This window comes from Colletotrichum fructicola, assembly GCF_000319635.2.
Source record: "Colletotrichum fructicola Nara gc5 chromosome Unknown KSG_Nara_v1_contig04, whole genome shotgun sequence".
Taxonomy (NCBI): domain Eukaryota; kingdom Fungi; phylum Ascomycota; class Sordariomycetes; order Glomerellales; family Glomerellaceae; genus Colletotrichum; species Colletotrichum fructicola.
This window is the reverse complement of record NW_027094054.1, coordinates 1,667,406-1,686,462: the sequence shown is the minus strand read 5'-3', so window position 1 is coordinate 1,686,462 and position 19,057 is coordinate 1,667,406. Positions and strand designations below refer to the sequence as shown.

At 55.2% G+C, this 19,057-nt stretch overlaps 7 protein-coding genes across 7 annotated transcripts; 5 read left to right on the top strand and 2 right to left on the bottom strand.

Annotated features, from left to right (window-relative positions):
• Positions 1–591: 591 nt before the first annotated feature.
• Positions 592–2,960, top strand: DRS1 (ATP-dependent RNA helicase DRS1; the record flags this gene model as incomplete). Its single annotated transcript, XM_032035858.1, has 2 exons — positions 592–2,187; positions 2,238–2,960. The coding sequence occupies 2 exons, from the start codon at positions 592–594 to the stop codon at positions 2,958–2,960; spliced, it is 2,319 nt and encodes a 772-aa protein (XP_031885053.1).
• A 1,251-nt stretch (positions 2,961–4,211) lies between these two features.
• On the top strand, positions 4,212–6,854 carry CGGC5_v007300 (Uncharacterized protein; the record flags this gene model as incomplete). The annotated part of the gene is made up of 1 exon (XM_032035857.1): positions 4,212–6,854. The coding sequence occupies one exon, from the start codon at positions 4,212–4,214 to the stop codon at positions 6,852–6,854; it is 2,643 nt and encodes an 880-aa protein (XP_031885058.1).
• A 1,140-nt stretch (positions 6,855–7,994) lies between these two features.
• Positions 7,995–8,954, top strand: plyD-2 (putative pectate lyase D; the record flags this gene model as incomplete). Its single annotated transcript, XM_032035856.1, has 2 exons — positions 7,995–8,455; positions 8,525–8,954. 2 exons carry the CDS (start codon positions 7,995–7,997, stop codon positions 8,952–8,954), a joined length of 891 nt encoding a protein of 296 aa, XP_031885059.1.
• Positions 8,955–10,470: 1,516 nt separating this feature from the next.
• On the top strand, positions 10,471–12,381 carry pbpE (Penicillin-binding protein 4*; the record flags this gene model as incomplete). The annotated part of the gene is made up of 1 exon (XM_032035855.1): positions 10,471–12,381. The coding sequence occupies one exon, from the start codon at positions 10,471–10,473 to the stop codon at positions 12,379–12,381; it is 1,911 nt and encodes a 636-aa protein (XP_031885056.1).
• A 364-nt stretch (positions 12,382–12,745) lies between these two features.
• Positions 12,746–14,574, bottom strand: COX2-3 (Cytochrome P450 monooxygenase COX2; the record flags this gene model as incomplete). Its single annotated transcript, XM_032035854.1, has 6 exons — positions 12,746–12,902; positions 12,950–13,184; positions 13,235–13,517; positions 13,568–13,838; positions 13,891–14,444; positions 14,503–14,574. The coding sequence occupies 6 exons, from the start codon at positions 14,572–14,574 to the stop codon at positions 12,746–12,748; spliced, it is 1,572 nt and encodes a 523-aa protein (XP_031885057.1).
• A 625-nt stretch (positions 14,575–15,199) lies between these two features.
• On the top strand, positions 15,200–17,053 carry CGGC5_v007296 (High-affinity glucose transporter; the record flags this gene model as incomplete). The annotated part of the gene is made up of 8 exons (XM_066151840.1): positions 15,200–15,282; positions 15,338–15,427; positions 15,513–15,628; positions 15,685–15,767; positions 15,818–15,857; positions 15,904–16,627; positions 16,680–16,809; positions 16,862–17,053. The coding sequence occupies 8 exons, from the start codon at positions 15,200–15,202 to the stop codon at positions 17,051–17,053; spliced, it is 1,458 nt and encodes a 485-aa protein (XP_066008852.1).
• Positions 17,054–17,557: 504 nt separating this feature from the next.
• CGGC5_v007295 (uncharacterized protein) lies at positions 17,558–18,391 on the bottom strand (the record flags this gene model as incomplete). Its single annotated transcript, XM_032035851.1, has 1 exon — positions 17,558–18,391. One exon carries the CDS (start codon positions 18,389–18,391, stop codon positions 17,558–17,560), a length of 834 nt encoding a protein of 277 aa, XP_031885235.1.
• Positions 18,392–19,057: the final 666 nt, after the last annotated feature.

Here is a 19,057-nt window from a genome sequence, read left to right as displayed (position 1 = left end):
GGGATTTTTCGTGTGTTTGGATGAAGAATGCGCGCGCAAAAAACCGGGAATCGAAAGGACGCTCGAGAAGCAGAGACGCGATGAGGCGCAGAGAAAGGAGACGTGGGTGGTTAGAGCACCGAAGTTGGGCTTAGGACAAGACAGGCAAGTGTCGAAGTGGCAGAAATTAAATCTCGTTGCTTTGTCGCCGGCGGCGTGAAGGCTGCCAAAATTGTTGGCAATAAGTGGTCGCCCAATCAACCGTGGTGGGGGCAATTACTCGGGAGTTGCCCCTACCTTCCACGTCCCCCCTAAACACTGGCAATGACTGGCTGGCGGCCCTGGCCCTTCTCTGCTGATGACAAACACCGTCACGTGTCCGTACTCCGATCACGTAACGCACTGACCAGCGCGGCGGATGGGACCGAGTCGTCTGACCGCCTAGGTAGTCAAGGTGGGGCCCGTTGGCGGCAGAAAAGTTCAAGCTCCACCGTCCGTTCAGAAAAAATTCTGGCGCTGAAGATCGAGCTGGGGGATTGGGAAAGCGTGTTAGAGCAGACGATACCCCGCGGGACTACTCCTTCGCTTTTCAACAATTCTCAACCGCCCAACATGGCTCCCTCTCAGAAACGCAAACCAATTGACGACGACTTTGTCCACACAATCTCCGACAATGACGAGGACATTGTCGAGGAAGAAGAGGCTGTTGCGCCGCCCCCGAAGAAGAAGGTGAAGACCGCCAAGAAGTCAAAGAAGTCTAAGAAGGGCGAGGAAGAGGAGGAGGAAGAGCGCGAAGGCATCTGGGGCAAGAATGAAGACGACGACGGTGCCATGGACTCCGACTTCGAGTTTGCCCAAGACGGCGCTGTCGAATTCGGCGACGACGAGTTCGAGGGCTGGGGCTTCGACGGCGCAAAGAAGTCCATGAAGAACCAGGACCCGGTTGGCGTCGATTTGGACGAGATCATCCGTAGGAGGCGCGCGAAGAAGACCGGCAACGAGGAGCCCGAGGCCGCTGTACTGGAGGAGGCTGGTGACGACGACGAGGAGGCAGAGAACGACATGGATATCGACCTCGACGACGATGAAGACGGAGTGCTCGCCGACGACGCCTTCGGCATGGGTGTTGACCCTGAGAACGAGGGGTCGGCCGACGAGGAGATTCCCGACGCAGAAGACGCAGAAGACGAGGACGCCGCTGCATCAGACAACGACTCCGTTGCGACACCCGTAGACCACCCCGACGACGCTCGCGATGATTCGGACGACGAAGAGGAGGATGCAGAGGAACAAGCCAAGCGCGATGCCTTCTTCGCGCCAGAGGAGCCCGCACAGCCCGGCAAGAAGGATATCGCTTCATCATTCCAGGGCATGTCTCTGTCGCGTCCCCTTCTCAGAGGTCTTGCCGCCGTTGGCTTCTCCAAGCCCACTCCCATTCAGGCCAAGACCGTGCCTATCGCTTTGATGGGCAAGGACGTCGTCGGTGGTGCAGTCACTGGTTCCGGAAAGACGGCCGCCTTCGTGGTTCCTATTCTCGAGCGTCTCCTCTACAGGCCCAAGAAGGTGCCCACCAGCCGTGTCGTCATCCTCACCCCTACCCGTGAGTTGGCTATCCAGTGCCACGCCGTTGCTACCAAGCTGGCAGCCTACACGGACATCAAGTTCACCCTGGCTGTTGGTGGTCTCAGTCTGAAGCAGCAAGAGGTCGAGCTCAGATTACGGCCGGATGTCATTATTGCCACTCCCGGTCGTTTCATCGATCACATGAGAAACTCTGCCAGCTTCAACGTCGACACTGTAGAGATTCTGGTGCTTGATGAGGCCGATCGTATGCTCGAAGACGGTTTCGCCGACGAACTGAACGAGATTCTCACCACACTCCCCAAGTCAAGACAGACCATGTTGTTCTCTGCTACCATGACATCGTCTGTCGACCGCCTGGTCCGCGTTGGCATGAACAAGCCCGCCAGGGTCATGGTGGATTCCCAGAAAAAGACAGTCGGCACCCTGGTGCAAGAGTTCATCCGCCTGCGTCCCGGCCGCGAGGAGAAGCGTATGGGCTACTTGATCCACATCTGCAAGACGATGCACACCGAGAGGGTCATCATCTTCTTCCGCCAAAAGAAGGAGGCTCACAGGGCAAGAATCATCTTTGGTATGCTGGGCATGTCTTGCGCCGAGCTCCACGGTAGCATGAACCAGGCTCAGGTGAGCACCTCTCTTATAACCCGATGAGAATGTCACTAACAACCTTGCAGAGAATTGCCAGTGTAGAGAACTTCCGTGACGGCAAGGTGAACTACCTCTTGGCTACCGATCTTGCGTCTCGTGGTCTCGACATCAAGGGCGTTGACACCGTCATCAACTACGAGGCGCCCCAGAAGCTGGAGATTTACGTGCACAGAGTCGGTCGTACTGCGCGTGCCGGCAGAAGTGGTGTCGCCGTCACCCTGGCTGCCGAGCCGGACCGCAAGGTCGTCAAGGCCGCGGTCAAGGCGGGCAAGTCCCAGGGAGCCAAGATCATGAGCCGTGTCATCGAGCCTGCGGAAGCAGACAAGTGGCAAGCCCAGGTTGACGAGATGGAAGACGAGATTGAGGAGATCATTGTCGAGGAGAAGCAGGAGAAGCAGTTCGCACAGGCCGAGATGCAGGTCAGAAAGGGAGAGAACATCCTCGAGCACGAGGCCGAGATCAAGTCCAGGCCGAAGAGGACATGGTTCGAGACGGAGCAGGACAAGAAGAAGGCCAAGGACGCGGGCCGGGCTGAGCTCAACGGCGAGGGCGGCCCGGGCAAAAAGAAGGTGAAGATGAGCAACAAGGCCAGAAAGCAGCTCGACGCCAAGGCCACGAGGAGTGAGGGCCACGTATGGAAGAAGGGCAAGGCGGAGCGTGCTGGACAAGGCGCCGTGCTGAACCTCAAGAAGAAGAAGGTCCCCAAGAACGGCAGAATGAGGGCGAAGATGGCCCGTGGAAAGAGGTAGGCGTCGGTGGGCATAACGGAGGGAAAAGTTTAGACCAAAATACCATGTTGAAATACCATCTAATTCTTTCTTGGCACGGAGTTTCGTCCATCATGGATCATGGGGAAATGCGCCAGCAAAAGGACCGAAATGCGACAGTTCAGTTACATCGAGCGAGTTGACAGGCCCTCACGTGTCCAGCGCCGGAGCGTCAGTTGATGGACTCTGGTCTGGCCCAGGCACGTTACATTTGCAGCGTCCTTTTTTCAGTGGGCCTCGGCCAGAACCAGCGCTGAGGACGATCGCAGCACAGGGCACCTCACGCAGCGCATTGGAAGCTTCAGCGGGAGCTCGGCAAGCTCAAAGGATGACGTAACATCTCGTTTCGCTTGGACGTGGACCTCATTCAGCGGGCAATAAGCTGAGGTGCTCGCTGAGGAGGCGCCGCTGTCTTACGCCGCCTGCATAATATTCCATGCATTTCTGGCACTTGGTCGCATCTGGAAATCGAGACACCCCGACCCGGCACCGGCAGCTTCTGAGACCAGAGACAACCAACCTAAAGCTTCGCCCGCCCGTCGTCACGAGCTCCTAGCTCATCCCTCCCTACCCGCGTGCTCCCGCTACTCTGCCTCAACCCCTCGACCGCCGATTCCGCCTCCCAAACCCGTCGCCCAGATCATGTGCTTCCATCATTCTCTGCCGCTTCTTCATCAGCTGTAGAGCGTGGGGGTCAGAAGACGCTGTCGCCTGCGCAGCCTCGTGCACCTCCGGTCTGCCTCGTTGAGCCTCGGACGAGTAATCGACGTCGCTGAACCCACGACCTGCCGCCTCCGGAGAACAGACGGCGCGGAGGGACCCTTCCTGCATCACGAACAAAACCAGGGCCGTTCCGCACACCATCGCGCCCGTCTTGGAATCTTGTCCAAGGCACCTACAACGATCAAGCTGGCTCCCTTCAGGCCCTTCAGGCGATTTGGACCCCCGCATCCGCATCCTCATAATCGACTCAGCCTACTACGATACCTCTTCCCGCGAACCGTCCGAGATCGATATCGCGAGCGCGTGCTAAACTTCCGGCTCGACACCCTTCCGCAGCTCAAGCATCGCTTCCAGTCCCGCATTTACCGGTTGATTCTTGAGCGCCAGCGCAAGCGGAACGAGCAGTCGCGGCTCGTCGACGTAGTCAGGCGGCAAAGTCGCCGGCTGCTCTTGGGCCCACCCCCAGCGAGGCCGGCGAGGCATGCGAGAGCAGGACGCCCAGGCAAAAAGATGCCCACTTGGTCAGACTACACAGGCAACGGAGGAGGAGGAGCTGCGGCCAACTCCAGCCGCAATGGGGACGGGAACGGCTACGGATATGGCGCGGCGCCAGAGGGCGAGCCGGCACAAGGCGAGCGAGGTTTCCGTCGGAAATGGCTGGCTGCAAAGGCAGGCAGCATGTACCGCGCCGGTGCAGTTGCGATGAACGAAATAAGAGAAGGATATGCGCAGACGCGGGTAAGGTCGCTTGAAGCAGACGACGGCATGCCGAGGACGACGATACCCGGATCATTCCCGGATGTTGCCATTACGGTGCAAGGCGACGACCAGATGGTCATCTTTCCGTCATATGCGAAGCGACACACTAAGCAAGATTGGGGCGACGACAACGAGTATATCTCCAACGAACCACACGGGGCCATTAGAGATTCGGAGTACTGGAGGCAAGAGTGGGAGCGCAACGAAGACGAAAGGGCAATCGTGGATATCGACGTCAGAGGATGGGTTTATTCGCCGCACAAAGGGCCCATGACTAGACGCAATCGGATTCTGATTGGGCTCGCGCGCCAGTTGAGCGGCATCCCCGCACCCAGGCAGGATGCCCCTCCCTCGGACTCGCTGGGGGCGCTTCACCAATCCCATGAAGAGAGGAGGGAGCAGGAGAAGATTGCGAAAGAGGCGGCAGAGATTGAGAAGAGGGGCCAGGAGGAGAGGCGCGTGGCAAATCGCGGTGGCTTCAGTGAAGCGGCCCGAGAGGAGGACGACGACGATGCCGGTAGCATATATCCTGCGAGGTCAAGATCCCGTAGTGGCACCCGGACGCCCATGACAGCCCCGGGATCGCCCAAGATGCCAGCTAGGCAGTACACGAACGGCAACGAGCTGTCGGAGGCTGAATTATCCGTCGCAAACGCGAACCTCATGGCTAGGATAGCGCCATTCATGACGACACCCCTGATCCAGCTTCCCATCACCATATTCTTCTACAACGATGAGAAGTCGGCTTCGCGGACGGTGCAGACCAATGATGCCGGCCACTTTGTCATACGAGCCGCCTTGGATTTCGTTCCGACACATGTCCGAGTCCTAGCCAACCAAAGCCTGTCGGCAGTTCAAGAAGTCAAGATCATTGAACCAAGGGGCGTTAGTCTGATTAGCGATATCGACGACACCATCAAGAGGTCCAATATCTCTGGCGGCGCGAAGGAGATCTTCCGCAATACGTTCATCCGCGAGCTGAAGGACTTGACGGTCGAGGGCGTCAAGGAGTGGTACAACGAGCTGCACGCGATGGGCGTCAGCATACACTACTGCTCAAACAGCCCATGGCAGTTATTCCCAGTTTTGGCAAGCTACTTTATGATTGCCGGCTTGCCTCCCGGATCTCTCCACCTCAAACAGTACAGCGGTATGCTCCAGGGCATCTTCGAGCCGGTGGCCGAAAGGAAGAAGAGTACACTTACGCGGTTGATGAAGGACTTCCCCGAGCGGAAGTTCCTGTTGGTGGGTGACAGCGGCGAGGCTGATCTGGAAGTCTACACTGAGCTGGTCGAAACTCATCCAGGACGAATTATTGCAGTATTCATCCGTGATGTTACGACACCTGAGCAGAGCGGCTACTTTGATTCATCGTTCGAAGGCCCTGCTCGCCAGAAGGCCCCAACAATCAGACTTCAGGACAACAGCGACGAGCCGGCAAACAGGCCTGGTCTGCCACCACGCGGCGAGATCAAGACAGTTGGACCCGTCATGGGCGATCTGATTGACTTCTCTGACGAGCCGGAACAGGCGAACCTGGACGACGCGGCTGCGCTTGCTCAACTCAAGGCAAGGCCAAAACCTACCTCGAGTGCGAGCACGTCGGATCTTCCTATTCGCAAACCTCCACCGCCTCGTCCAGTCAAGCCAGCAGCCCTTCGCAGTGCTCCTTCAGACACGAAGGTGCCTACGCTGGGGTCTAATGGCGGTTCTGCTCCACCTCCGCCTGCACCGCGGTCGAGAAAGCCGTCTGCTGACCGATCCGCCCCTCATCCGCTGTCGCAAATACACAACGCATCGCAACAGACGGTTGGTAGCACCAGCAGCTTACCCAAAACAGCAAAGATACCAGCGTCGACTACCCCAGAGGAGATGAGCAAAGCATTCAAAGTCCCACCACCGCCGCCACCTCCGCGCCGCAGGGACACCCCGTCCGGGGCCCGAAGCCTCAGCCCGCGGACGCTCAATCGGCAGAGACTGTCAAATAACGATGACATCGACTTTGAAGCCCTCCCACCGTCGGCCGGTCCTCAGCCGCCCGCGTTCGCAAAGACTAAGTCGAATAGCCTCAAGTCGGGAGCCACCTCTCCAACGTTGGGGTCTCCGACGATGGGACCCACGTACCCCAACAGGAAGCACGAGTTATGGATGCGTCGTCTGCAGCGCGCACAGGAAGTATTGGAGCAGCACGGAGTTGCCTTGTACACATGGCGGAGGGGCGATGATGTTGTTGCTGAAGCAGTGGGCATGGTAGAGGAAGAACTGAAAAGAGTAGGAAATGGGAAAGGGAATGGAGAGAAGGATGCCCGGGCGGACGGGAAGAGGTTTGAGAGGCAGTTGAAGGCGGAACAGCAACACAGGCAGCAGAGGCCGCCGCAACAGCAGTGGAGGTGATTGATGTCTCGCCACAGCATCCTAGAGGCCCTGGGGTGTTGTGTTAATACAAGCGTCTGGAAAAACGGAATAATTTGGCGCTGATTTCAAGCAGATATTTTTCAATCAAGTCTGAAATCGTTAATCCGGTGTTGCTCCGAGGTGCTCGGGTCATGCCACAAGTCGCTCCGTCTGGTTGTTTCACGCAGAGATGGCAGAAGGCTGCTCGTGTCATTCACTTTTCCGAGAACTCGGCTTGGTCAACGCTGGACTCCTGGGTATGGTACAAGGGACTCTCCCAGTCGTGAGGAACGATATTCGGTATCTCGACCGAACTACAGCATGCATAAGAGCCAAAAGCCCACAAAGAGGGCCGTTTGAAGCATATGAAAGCCCGTGTCAGGGCCATACCAGAAGTAGATGAACGGTTGCTTGCATGTGCGGCTCTACACAGGGCAGACCCCCGCCGCATGACCGACATCAGATGGCACAGGTTAGCGCCAACATCGATGGCCCATGTTTGACAGAGGAACAGCAGCACACTGGATTGGTGGTCTTTTGCCAACAGGTCACTCTATCCCAGGCTAGATGGATCTGTCAGAAAAAGCTTAGTTGACGACAAAGTTTCGGACGATCTTTGGGAACGCACGTACCTCATTCAACGTGAAGCGCACCGTCGCCCTGGGATAGATATTACACTGGGGACTTTTGATATATCTCTGTGAAGGAGCATGTTTGATGGAGAATGGGGGCAGGATGCTGGAGAGCTCGGGCCCCGGGTTGGCTTGGAGGTCTCTTTTTCGAAGCCAAGATGCGATTGAGTTTTGTCTTATGAGGATGGCGGTATAGGGGTTCGCGAGGGCAGTTGTGAATGGGAGTTTTGGTATATAAACAGAATAGAGTTCTCTCGAGCTTTGGGAATTAGAGTCTTAAAATCATCATCAGCTTCTAAGAGCTCAAAAGATTTTAACAACTATTGGTCTCAATACTTTCAATACGGCTGGTTCGTCTCCAAACTGACAGCTGGTCTATTGTCTCATCCCGCCTTTGCTTCTCCACGTTGTCCACATAGCTTGCACGGCCAAGCCTTTCTTCATTTCATCTCAACCTCGCAGCCAAGACGCTAGACGCATCTCCCACTCCATCTACGACCCCTCCACAATGTCTCTCCGAAACATCCTCCTCTTGGCCCTCGCCGCTACTGCCCTTGCGTCCCCGGCTTCCAAGAGCGGCAGCCCCAAGGGAAGCAAGAAGGCGAAGCACACGGCGTCCAAGACCGCGCCCCATGTGCCCATCTCAACGGGCCACTCTGGGACTGGATCTGGGTCGGGGGCCGCGAACAACGGGACGACCTCGGGCGGTGGAGGCCTGAAGACTACGTTTCCCACCCCCAAGGGCTCGCAGAACATCGCCGCTGTCAAGACTATTGCGGCAGGCCAGTCGTTCGACGGCGGGATGCAGCTCTGGGACCGGAGCCCGAGCACGTGCAAGGGGCAGACAGAGGGCGGGAACAAGGATGCTGTGTTCATTCTCGAGGAGGGGGCTACGATTAGCAATGTTGTGATTGGGCCTAATAACGGCGAGGGCATCCATTGCCTTGGTAGCTGCACCATCAACAACGTGTAAGTCATATCACATCACCCAGAGCCCTAGCCTGGCCTGCAATATGTCCCCAAACTAACACCAACCAGCTGGTTCCAAGACGTCTGCGAAGACGCAATCACATTCAAGCAGACCTCGGGCACCTCCTTCGTCAACGGCGGCGGCGCGCAGAACGCCGAGGACAAGGTGCTGCAGCACAACGGCGGGGGCACGGTCGCGGTCAAGGACTTCTACTGCAAGGGCTGCAGCAAGATGTACCGCAGCTGCGGCAACTGCAAGTCGCAGACGGCGCGGCACGCGACGTTCGAGAACGTGCGGCTCGACGGCGGGAAAGTGCTGGCCGCGGTCAACGGCAACTTGGGCGACGGGGTGGACATCAAGAACTCGTGCGTGCTGGGCGGCGCGGAGGTGTGCGAGATGTTCGAGGGGAATAGTAGTGGCGCGGAGCCGAAGTTGACGGGCAAGGGGCCTGATGGGAAGGTTTGCGTTGCGGAGGGTGTGAAGACTAGCGGGTGCTAGGTTGGGGAACTGGGGATAGGGGGAAGTGGAAGGTGAGGTGTGGATGGGGGGTTGAATTGTACATGCTGTGCGTGGTTTGAGATTGTATATAGGAGATATCTTGTAGATATGATATGAACATGGCCAGAGGCCCGCTTCAACATTATTCAAACCTGTAGTGCTCAATAATCATTATCGAAGATCACGAACTGAATCGGTTTGCTTCTGAGATGTGACCTATTCAAGATAACATTAAGTTCAACCCAATTCCTGTCAAGCTACAGACGCACCGCTCCAGACTCGCCGAAATGCAATCAAGCCACAACAAGTCCGTCGTCGGAAGTTGACCGGGCTATCCCCTCCGCCCCATCCCCGGTCTCCGATCCGGCACCCCGGCCCCGTCACGATCCCCGCCCGCGATACCCACCCAGGGCTCGCGCAAATTCTCACACACGCGAATTCGCGACGTCATATTCTGCTTGTCCCCGACCGGCCTCCACAGCACAGTAGCTTCGGCTCAGTTGGTCTATTAGTCTAGTTGGTTAGGACGTCGGATTCTGATGATGAAAACCATCGGTTCCCTTCCGTAAGCCCAGGTTCGAATCCTGGATGGACCTTGCCCCTCTCACGAGGACCGCTCCGAGATGCTTCTCGCTGCCCTCTTTCCTTCGGTCTATTAGTCTAGTTGGTTAGGACGTCGGATTCTGATTTCTCTATGAGTTGGAATGTTCCGTAAGCCCAGGTTCGAATCCTGGATGGACCTCATTTTTGATCCCTGTGAGTGGGATCACCTTGCCTTTTTGTCCTGAGACTTTCTGAGGATCTTGGCTGAGAAAAGAAGCGTGTCTGATTTATATATCCCACGAAACCTAAACTTGTTCAGATCGGGAGCCTATGTTGTTTGCCGGTGGGCATATGTCAAGAGCGCATTACGCACGTGGCCGTGAAACGGCGACGTAGAGTTTAGCCCGCGAGACGAACTACACTCAACAGGGGAAGCTGGTTTATACTCGTATTCAAGTCCAAGGTCGCATCTTTCCTCGGCTCCAACGGCGATTCTAGCCAAGGACAAATCCACACAAGTGACGTTACCAAAGAACCGGCCACACCGTGTTGTACCCACGGCCGTGGAACACGGGGGATGGAAGGATCGAACCGAGGGCCCATGAGGTAAAAAACATGCTTCCAGAGATCCCATCCCCTGCCAAAAGGCGAAGATCCCTTCAAACAGCGGGCTCAGCCGGTTCTTGCAGGGTGCTTAAACCGGGGGGCCAGGGTTTGGGCGCGGTTCGCCGAGCGCCAAGTTGTGGGGGCATGGACGGGGTTCATCTCGTATCGCAAGATGATCATCACAACCTAAATTGTCACTCTAAGAATAGGGATGGCGTGGATTTCTATCAAGAGCACTTGATGCTGAATAAAAACATGGAAGAGACACATTCGAGGTTGCAGCTGGTGGAAGTCGGCAGCATCGTTGCTCCCTCTTCGTCAACACCACCCTCCTCGCTCGCCTTTGGGCAGCTTTCGATCGTTGAACATGTACACGCCCTCGTTCATGGGTCTCTTGACCTCTTGTCTTTCAATATGCTCCGTCACGTTCGCATTTCCGACTGAGCGCCGGGTCGCCAACGACAGCTCCGCCGGTGTCCAGACATACTTCAACCTTAATGGCGCGGCCCATGGCGAGAGATCGAAGTCTTTAACCGCAGACGGCTACCGGATGATCTCCCTGAGCGCATACGGCACCGCACCGAACGCAAACTACGCCGCCGTCTGGGTCAAACGAGATGGAAACCCTTTTGAAGTGGTTTACGACGCAGACGAATCAACCTACAACTCGTGGTTCGACTCGTGGAAGGCCAAGGGCTACGTCTCAACGCACGTCTCCGCCACAGGACCGGCCGGTAGCGCCGTCTTCGCGGGCGTCATGGAGAAGGCCAACGTCACCAACTGGGCACAGCTGTGCGGCATGAAGAGCCCCTACGCGTACGACAACGCCACGGACGGCATCCCGATGTTGGTGAAAGACTTCCGGATGTACGGCACCCCCGGAGACCGCAGGTACTGCATCCTCGGCCACGAGAATGTCGGCAACCAGCTCTCCACGATCTTCTACACCACGAACTACTCCATTAACTACGCGGATATCTACTCCTCCGAGCTTGCCAAACGCTTCTGGCGCCCCTCCCGTCTCTTCTTGTCCGACGATCAGGTGATCACGCCCCAGTTCGTCGATACTTCGGTCGGCAAGTGGGTAGCTTTGGATGGCCTCACCGGCGCTGAGCTGGCCGCCGAGATCGAGTCGCAGAAGGCGGAGGGCTTGTACCCAATTGACCTCCACGGCGGCGTCTCGGGAGCAGACGTCCGCTTCTCAGTCATCTTTGCCGAGCAGGACATCCCCGAGACCCGAAAGTGGTCCGCCACCGGATCTTTCACCGGGTTCAAGGACAACGACGCCGCGGCGGCGGCCTTTGACTCGACCATGCAGACCTGGATGACGAAGAACGGCGTCCGCCAAGCCCAGATTGCGATTGCGCTGAACGGCACCGCCATCGCCGAGCGCAGCTACACCTGGGCGGAGAGCAACCGCGCCGTCGTGCAGCCAGATGACATTTTCCTGCTTGCCAGCGTCAGCAAAATCTTCGTCCACGCGGCCGTCTACAACCTCATCGAAGCCCGGAAGCTGAACTACTCCACCCCTGTCTATCCCCTACTCGGATACAAGCCGGTTGACGAGCGGGCGAACGAGATCACCATCGACCACCTCCTCAGGCACACCTCCGGCTATAACCGTGGCAAGTCCGGCGACCCGGGCTTCATGTTCCGCGACATCGCCTTTGCGCTCTTCAACGGCACCCGCGCCGCGACGCTGCGCGATGTGATTGAGTACCAGCTCACGCGCACGCTCGACTTCGCGCCGGGGACGGACTATTCCTACTCCAACTACGGCACCATGCTGGCGAGCTACGTCGTGAGCAACGTTACCGGCGTCCCGTATCTCGACTTCCTCAAGCAGAACGTTCTCGGCGACCTCGACGTCAGGCTCTACGAAACGGACGGGGCGAAGCACGTTGACGACCGCATCGTCCAGGAGAGCAAGTACACGGGCTACGACCCGGTGGATCCTGACGCATACCGACTTGTCCCGGGACCGTACGGAGGCGACGGCGCCATCAAGGAGGAGTGCATGGGAGGGTTCTCTTTGGCGGCCAGCGCAAGTACAGTTGCGAGGTTTATTGGATCCCATGCTGTGGCGGGAACTGGTGGCCGAGCGGTCTATTCTGAGCGCGATGGTACTGTTGTGGGTGCGAGGTCGTTTGCGTCAAGTCGACCTGATGTCGATTGGGCTTTGACGTTGAATACGAGGGAGTACATCTCCGAGGCCGAGTTTGATGATTTGAGATACTGGAAGATACCCTTTACATTTGAGGATGTGCAGCTAGCGTAGATATCAGGTAGCAACAGTGTCAAATTGGAAGCTGAATGAACAAAGGCATTGATCGGAGTGGATGTGACTTGGTATGTCCCTGTCTGATCTATACGCTGCTCCTCATGATGAGCTTTGCGAGCCGGGTAGTGACCCCTATAACTTCAATCGTAACGTAACCAATACTTCGACATTGATGATAGTAGTGAATGAAACGATAGGGATAACGATAGTGACAATAGACGACGGCGATAGAAGACGACAACATATGCGATTAGAGGCGACGACTGAGAAAACCTTAATTACTTTAATGTACCGAAAATGCAGGATGTAGGTACAGATTAAAAGCGTATATGATTGACACTGCCCGGCTAGCAGAGTTTCCTCATGATATCTTACTAGAGACAGACGTGTAAGTTACCAATGATTTCAGTGCATCCTCATATTCCCTTTCGACCATTTCCGCATGGTGTGGTGAACGAGGTGCGATGGAGCAGGGAAACGGCAGGGGGCTGGAGTTGAACCCGTCAGAATAGGCGAAGCTAGAACGCTGTTAGTCATGAAAAGCAAGTCGATAGATCTCACTCACATGTCAACATCAACGTCGCGCCCCTTTTCGTCTTTTCCTGGCCTCACATCGAAGCCCCAGAGGATACGCGCAATGTTGATTGCCACTGAGGCAGAGCCGAGATGCATGCCTGGACAGATACGGCGACCCCAGCCAAAGGCGCTGTGGCCGAAGGACCCCGGATACTCACGATCCTCGAGAAATCTCTCCGGGATGAACTCGTGTGGCTGCGGGAAGGCCGACTCATTTAGGTGGACTAAAAGGTATTAGTGCGGATAAAAGTGAGCGTCTCTGAACTGTGCTTACGACTCCAGAGAGGGGCGATGATTGTGCTGCCCTTCGGGATGAACATGCCCTTGTACATATAGTCGGCAGTGCTGGCGTGTGGTGTACCGCCGAGGACCGCGACCGGTCTCCATCTCAGCGTCTCCGATGCTATGGCCCGAATGTATTGGAGGTTCTCTAGATCTTCGAACGCGGGAAGGCGGTTCGTGCCGACAACCCTGTCAAGCTCCTCTTGGGCTTGAGGGATAAAGCGTGGCCCGAACTTGACGCATGCGAGGAGAAAGCTGGCCAGAGAGCCAGCGGACTAATATTGTAAGAGCCAATTCGATAGATGAGGTAATGTAGATAACTCACAGTTTCGACGCCGGCTCCAAAAGGTGAGCCGGCCGTGTATGCAATCTCCAGATCCGACATGCCAAGGCTTGCTTGCTCTTCTAAAAGATGTCTGGCGAAGCATTCGGGCGCAACACCTCTGGCCACCTTTTCCCGAACCTCATCCATGAGTTCGGTGTAGAGCTTAATGTCCTTTTGTCTTTGTTTCAAGACCTCGGCTTTCCACGGGGCAAGGAAGGTGGGTAAATACTTGAGTGCTGGATAGCGCTCGACTGCGAACTTGCCGGGGATGCTGTAGATATCTGTTAGAGACAACCCAGATCTTGTTGATGAGAATCACCCACTTGACGGAAGTCAAACGTCCCATGGACTCGGCGTTGCGCTGCACCACAATATCCGTCGTCACATCCTCAACCCTCCTGCCATAGGTGACGGTCACGATCACGGAGGCAGCATACCTCTCCAGGTGTCTCCTGAAGTTAATTGGGTCCACAAGTAACTCATGCATGAGAACCTTTGATTCGAGACTCTGAATCGGCCGGTACGTCTCGCTCTGTCGCTGCATGAAGCCACTGTGAAGCAGCTTTCTCCAGCGCCTCCAGTAGGACGAGTACGGTGCCATCAGGCCCCTCATACCCCCGGAAAGGAGCTCGCCTCCAATGATGAAGCGCGGGCGGGAGGAAAAGATCGCGCCTTTCTTCTCGAGGAGGTCCCATGCTGCTTGAGCGGAACCCAAGATGATAGTTGGTGTCGGCCCGAGTTGGAGGTAGACAACATCGCCATATTGCTTGCTTAGTTCTTGGAACCAGAGCCATGGCTTGCGGATGCCGGTCTTGATAACCTTTGGTCCGGGCGGGAGTTGAGAGCGGTGCGAATATAGCTTCCATTCTTGTTGAAGCTGCGAGGGCGGTTATTGAGTGGTGACCAGGGGGCTATGATTGGATGTTGAGACCTACCTTAGGAAATATGAGAGCGATGTATGTGAGAGAAGCCAGAGCCGTTGCCCATGCCAGGACGTGTGTGATCATTTTGTTCGTCGGTCGGTCATCCAGGAGTATTGATGAGCGAACGAGAAGATTCATAAAGTCTTGTCAGCAAATTTCTCCCGACTCAAACCGTCGAGATGTTTCTCTTTGGGCGATGCCGGCAGCGTTGCACTGAAACACCGAGGGCCCGAGGTTCCTGAGCCTTTGTTGCGTCTTCGGCTCGTCGCCTAATCTGCCAGCACGAACTGCCGACCTTGGCGAGACGTTGCAGTAAGCCACCCCCACTGATATCGCGCTTCCAAAGATCACTTGATGGGGCTCCAGAATCCTTTCCAAGTTGCAATGTGAAAAGCCTAGCTTGATATCGCGATGCGACAGGGTCGGAACCCCGCAGTTTGCTTGCTGTGAGGACGGTGGATGGCGCGGGGAAGCGGACCTGTGCGTTGAGTCTGGGGTCGTCCCCCACATAGTCGGCCTGCTGACGCGAAACTTACAAAGGATCTGGTTGGAGGCGGGTAAGTATACCCCTGCTTTAAATAGCAGTGGTGTCGTGTATCATAGTGAAGGATTTAGAGGTCGAGTTATCTGTGACTTTTGTCTTCAGACTTTGAAACTTTGCTTTGAGTGATTCGTTTCTTTGAATTAGGGTTACACAGCTCCTGTAATCATGGCACGAGATACTTCACCTTGGCTTAGCAAGCCCTTCCTAACTTCTATATTGCTGGGAATTGGGGGATTTCTCTACGGCTAGTGAGTTGTGAGCATGGACATGTTGGAATCCCACTACTAACCAGTGATCGATCAGTGATTCCGGTATCATCACACCAAGCTTGGCGCTCAAGTCCTTCTTGACCTACTTTGGAAATCCCGATGCCCCCTTGAGAGGAGCTATTGTGTCGGTGTACCAGGCAGGAGGCAAGGCACCCTCAGATCTCTCATTCTCATCAACCCTAACCGAATGATCCAGCTTGGCTGGGCAGTGCTTCAGTCGGCATCACCAGTGATCGGCTCGGCCGTCGCAGGGCCATCGCCTTTGGGTGTATTTGGGGTGTCATCGGTGGAGCCTTGATGGCTGGTGCTGTTCATGTTGCTATGCGTGAGTATTTGCCTGTTCTATGAATGTTGAGTTGTCTTAGCTGAACTCATTATCAGTCATCATGGGACGACTTCTAGTCGGCTATGCTGTTGGTACGATCACTGGTGTGGCTCCTGTCTTTGGCGCTGAGATTGCAAAGGTAACTCCACTCGTGCAAGTTGTATCAAACCGCTGATCCAACAACTCCAGACTGAAGAAAGAGCCAGAGTCACAGCCGTTAACCAGATGAGTCAGTATCCAAACAGCTCACAACTACGATTTCTGACTCTTCATAGTGGTTGCATGGGGCTTTTTTGTCGCCCTCTGGACCGGAGTTGGCGAGGGCAAATGGCACAACTCCAATCAGTGGAGACTCGGCTTCGCTATCCAAAGCATACCAGCGTTGATCCTAGGCGTTGGTGTCCTATTCCTCAGCGAGTCGCCACGATGGCTATGCTTGAAAGGTCGTAACGAAGAGGCCGAAAAGGCATTCCGCAACTACCACTACAACGGCTCCAACGACAACTGGTGCCGCACCGAGTTCACCGTCATCCAAGTCAACATCGCCGAAGAGCTGCAAACTCAGGGGCGTCTATCGTGGGCCGACCTATTCAAAACCCCTGCATTTCGCAAGCGGCTCTTTGTCGGGTCGTTCGTCTGGGCAGCTGCCATGTTGTCGGGCATCTCATTCGTTCAGTACTATCAGACAGCCATCTATGCCACCCTTCAGTTCAGCCAGGACCAGCAGCTTCTTGTCAGCGGTTTGTACGGATCTGTCGCCCCCGTGGCCTGCTTCCTCTCTCTGTTCTTTGTCGACCGCATTGGACGAAAGAAAATCCTCATTTTCAGCTCATCGCTGCTGTCTGTTTGTTACATGATTATCACCATCTTGGCAGCAGTGTACCCAGCACGACCTGGATTCCCTACGAATGAAGCTGCTCAACGAGGACTTATTGCCTGCATCTTTGCTGTTTCTGCAAACTATTCGGCCCTTTTGGGGCCCATGACTTGGATCATTCCGTAAGATCCAGAACGGGGTTTTCCTGCCCAATGAGACTAACATTTGGAACAGCCCTGAAGTCTTCACAACCGAGCTGCGCGCAAAAGCGAATGCCATAGTCCAGGTCATCCACTACTCCATCAGTCTCGTCATCACGCAATGTTCACCAATTGCGCTCGCTGAGGTTGGCTGGAAGTACTACGTAAGTCGCCTCTTCTATACGGAACACGTCTGGCGCTCATTTGTATCAACAGATTCTGTTCATACTGACAAATGCAATCTGCGCTGTCGTGTTCGCCCTCTTTTACCCCGAAACCAGAGGAAAGTCCCTCGAGGAAATTGACGAGATCTTTGGGGATGTCAACATCGTTCGCGAATTGGACGCTGATCTGGCCGAAAAGGCTGGGGCTGAGGAGGTCGAGGTCCGTAGAAGCATGGCAACGTAGCTGGGGAATGAACGGGGATACCCGAGTACCAAATCTTGCCTAAATATAGTAGTACATAAGAACAAAAGCCTACTCGAGTAGACGATTGCATTGCTGTGTTGTATGCGCTTCGGTTCTATAACAACCCCTAGGATGATATGCTACCTCAGCTGTCTTATGGGGTAGCTTGAAGTTTCTAGAAATATATCGTAGTTTCATCACTTTTTTTCCCTCTAACATTCATCTCCTTTACACATCAACGAACATTCCCGTATGCCAGTAGTTGGCAACCGGATGTGAAGGAAAACGAAAACGTCTTCTTGTTATGACCACCCGGTGCAGTTACATGCCTGATACGCAAACATATTTGAATTGTAGACACAGTCCATCCAAGCTTTCTCCGACACCCCTTACTTTTGAGAAACTAACTACAACCCCAAACCTGTGGGACTTAGCATCTCATGTCTGCCACGGACAGCCATTTTCTCTTCTACTTCTCCAAGTCTTCGCAGTCACTCTAGTTGTTCACGGCCCACGGGTGGTGCAAATACAGGTAACACCCCGCAATTGGTAGAATTCCTTTCGCGGAATGAAAACAGGTGGTTGCGGCTCCCGCTCGCCGTATTCAACATGCTCCCAGGACGCCTTCTCCCACGGCGACGCTGGTTCTGCAGCTGCCTCCGAACAAAGCTTCTCCGAATTTTCCTTCCGCGGAGTGTAAACTGGTGGCTGCGGCTCGCCGTGCTCGACATGATCGCAAGACGCCCTCCTGAACGACGACGATGGCTTAGCTGCTTCCAAGTCGAGCTTTTTCGAGTGAAGCTCCTTCCGCGAAACAGCCATGATCTGGATGAGGGCAAAGATGTAGATTGCTATGGAGGCCAGGCTCAGCAGCATCCAGGCCACCGCTAGGTTCTTGGTATCAGTAGGCCAATCCTGACTCCACAGGATCTTCGTGTTGAAGAAGCAAAGGACCTGAATAACAACCCAGACGAAGAAGAACACAAAGGTGGTTGGCCCCGGAATTTGAGCAGCCTGTCGAATTCCGTTACAGAAAGCCACGGAGATGATGAAAATGCTGGATGCCAAGTAACAGATGATAGAGAGGACAAGGGAACGCGTCGTCTGAGATGCGTCGAGGATCCCGCTCATGATGAGACTGCTCACGGCGGCGGCGGCTATAGAGACTGCGATGAGGAGATATCCCGTCTTTGGCAGGAGGGCGATCAGGCTCTTCTTAGGAATTTCGTCCCGTATACGTAGCGATATGGAACGTGCAATCCGACTGCTGCGGTTATCGCGCTTGGGCATGCAGGAATGATGGCATTCGCGGAAACCAAGTCCGGGTATCTGGGACATCTTGCCGTTGTTCAGTCGTTTGGTGATGAGAAAGCCCGTACTGTTCCCTTGGTTTCAGGATGTGAACTGCGTAACTGAGGATTCGGACTCGTTGCGAAAATCTACGGAAAATTGAAAATCTAGCTATGAACCACGGCTGTACGATTGATTATATTTTCATTTCAAAACCACGTGAAAGGAGCCACGAGAGCTTTGCATTTACTGCTTTCAAAACAAACTTTCCTCGCCATGCACGGCGCTCCTAGATTGAATATTGCAGTCGCCTCCTACCTGGATGGCACGCCGTGAACATCATGAGAAAAGCCAGTGGCGGAAAGCTTGATCTGGTGAACTCGAAGGCGTGATGTGACATTCGGATCAACAGCCCCGAAGATGACCTGCTTCAAGAACAGCCATGCATCAATGACCATCATGGACGACTACTTAATCGCAATATTTCGCTGTTCCGTGTCCTCTGGCATTTGGAATTCGCAAACTCTCAGCAACTTCTGTGACAGTATCTTGCACCGATGGTAATTCCGGTCGTGATACGAGACCATGTCGACGGCCGGGTGCAACACGGGGAAAATGACGCTTGTCCACCCGCGCGAGCCGAGGCCCGTCCCCGGATCCCATCCCGCAGTCCGACCGCGGATCGCACGAACCATCTTCAAACAGCTCCGCGTC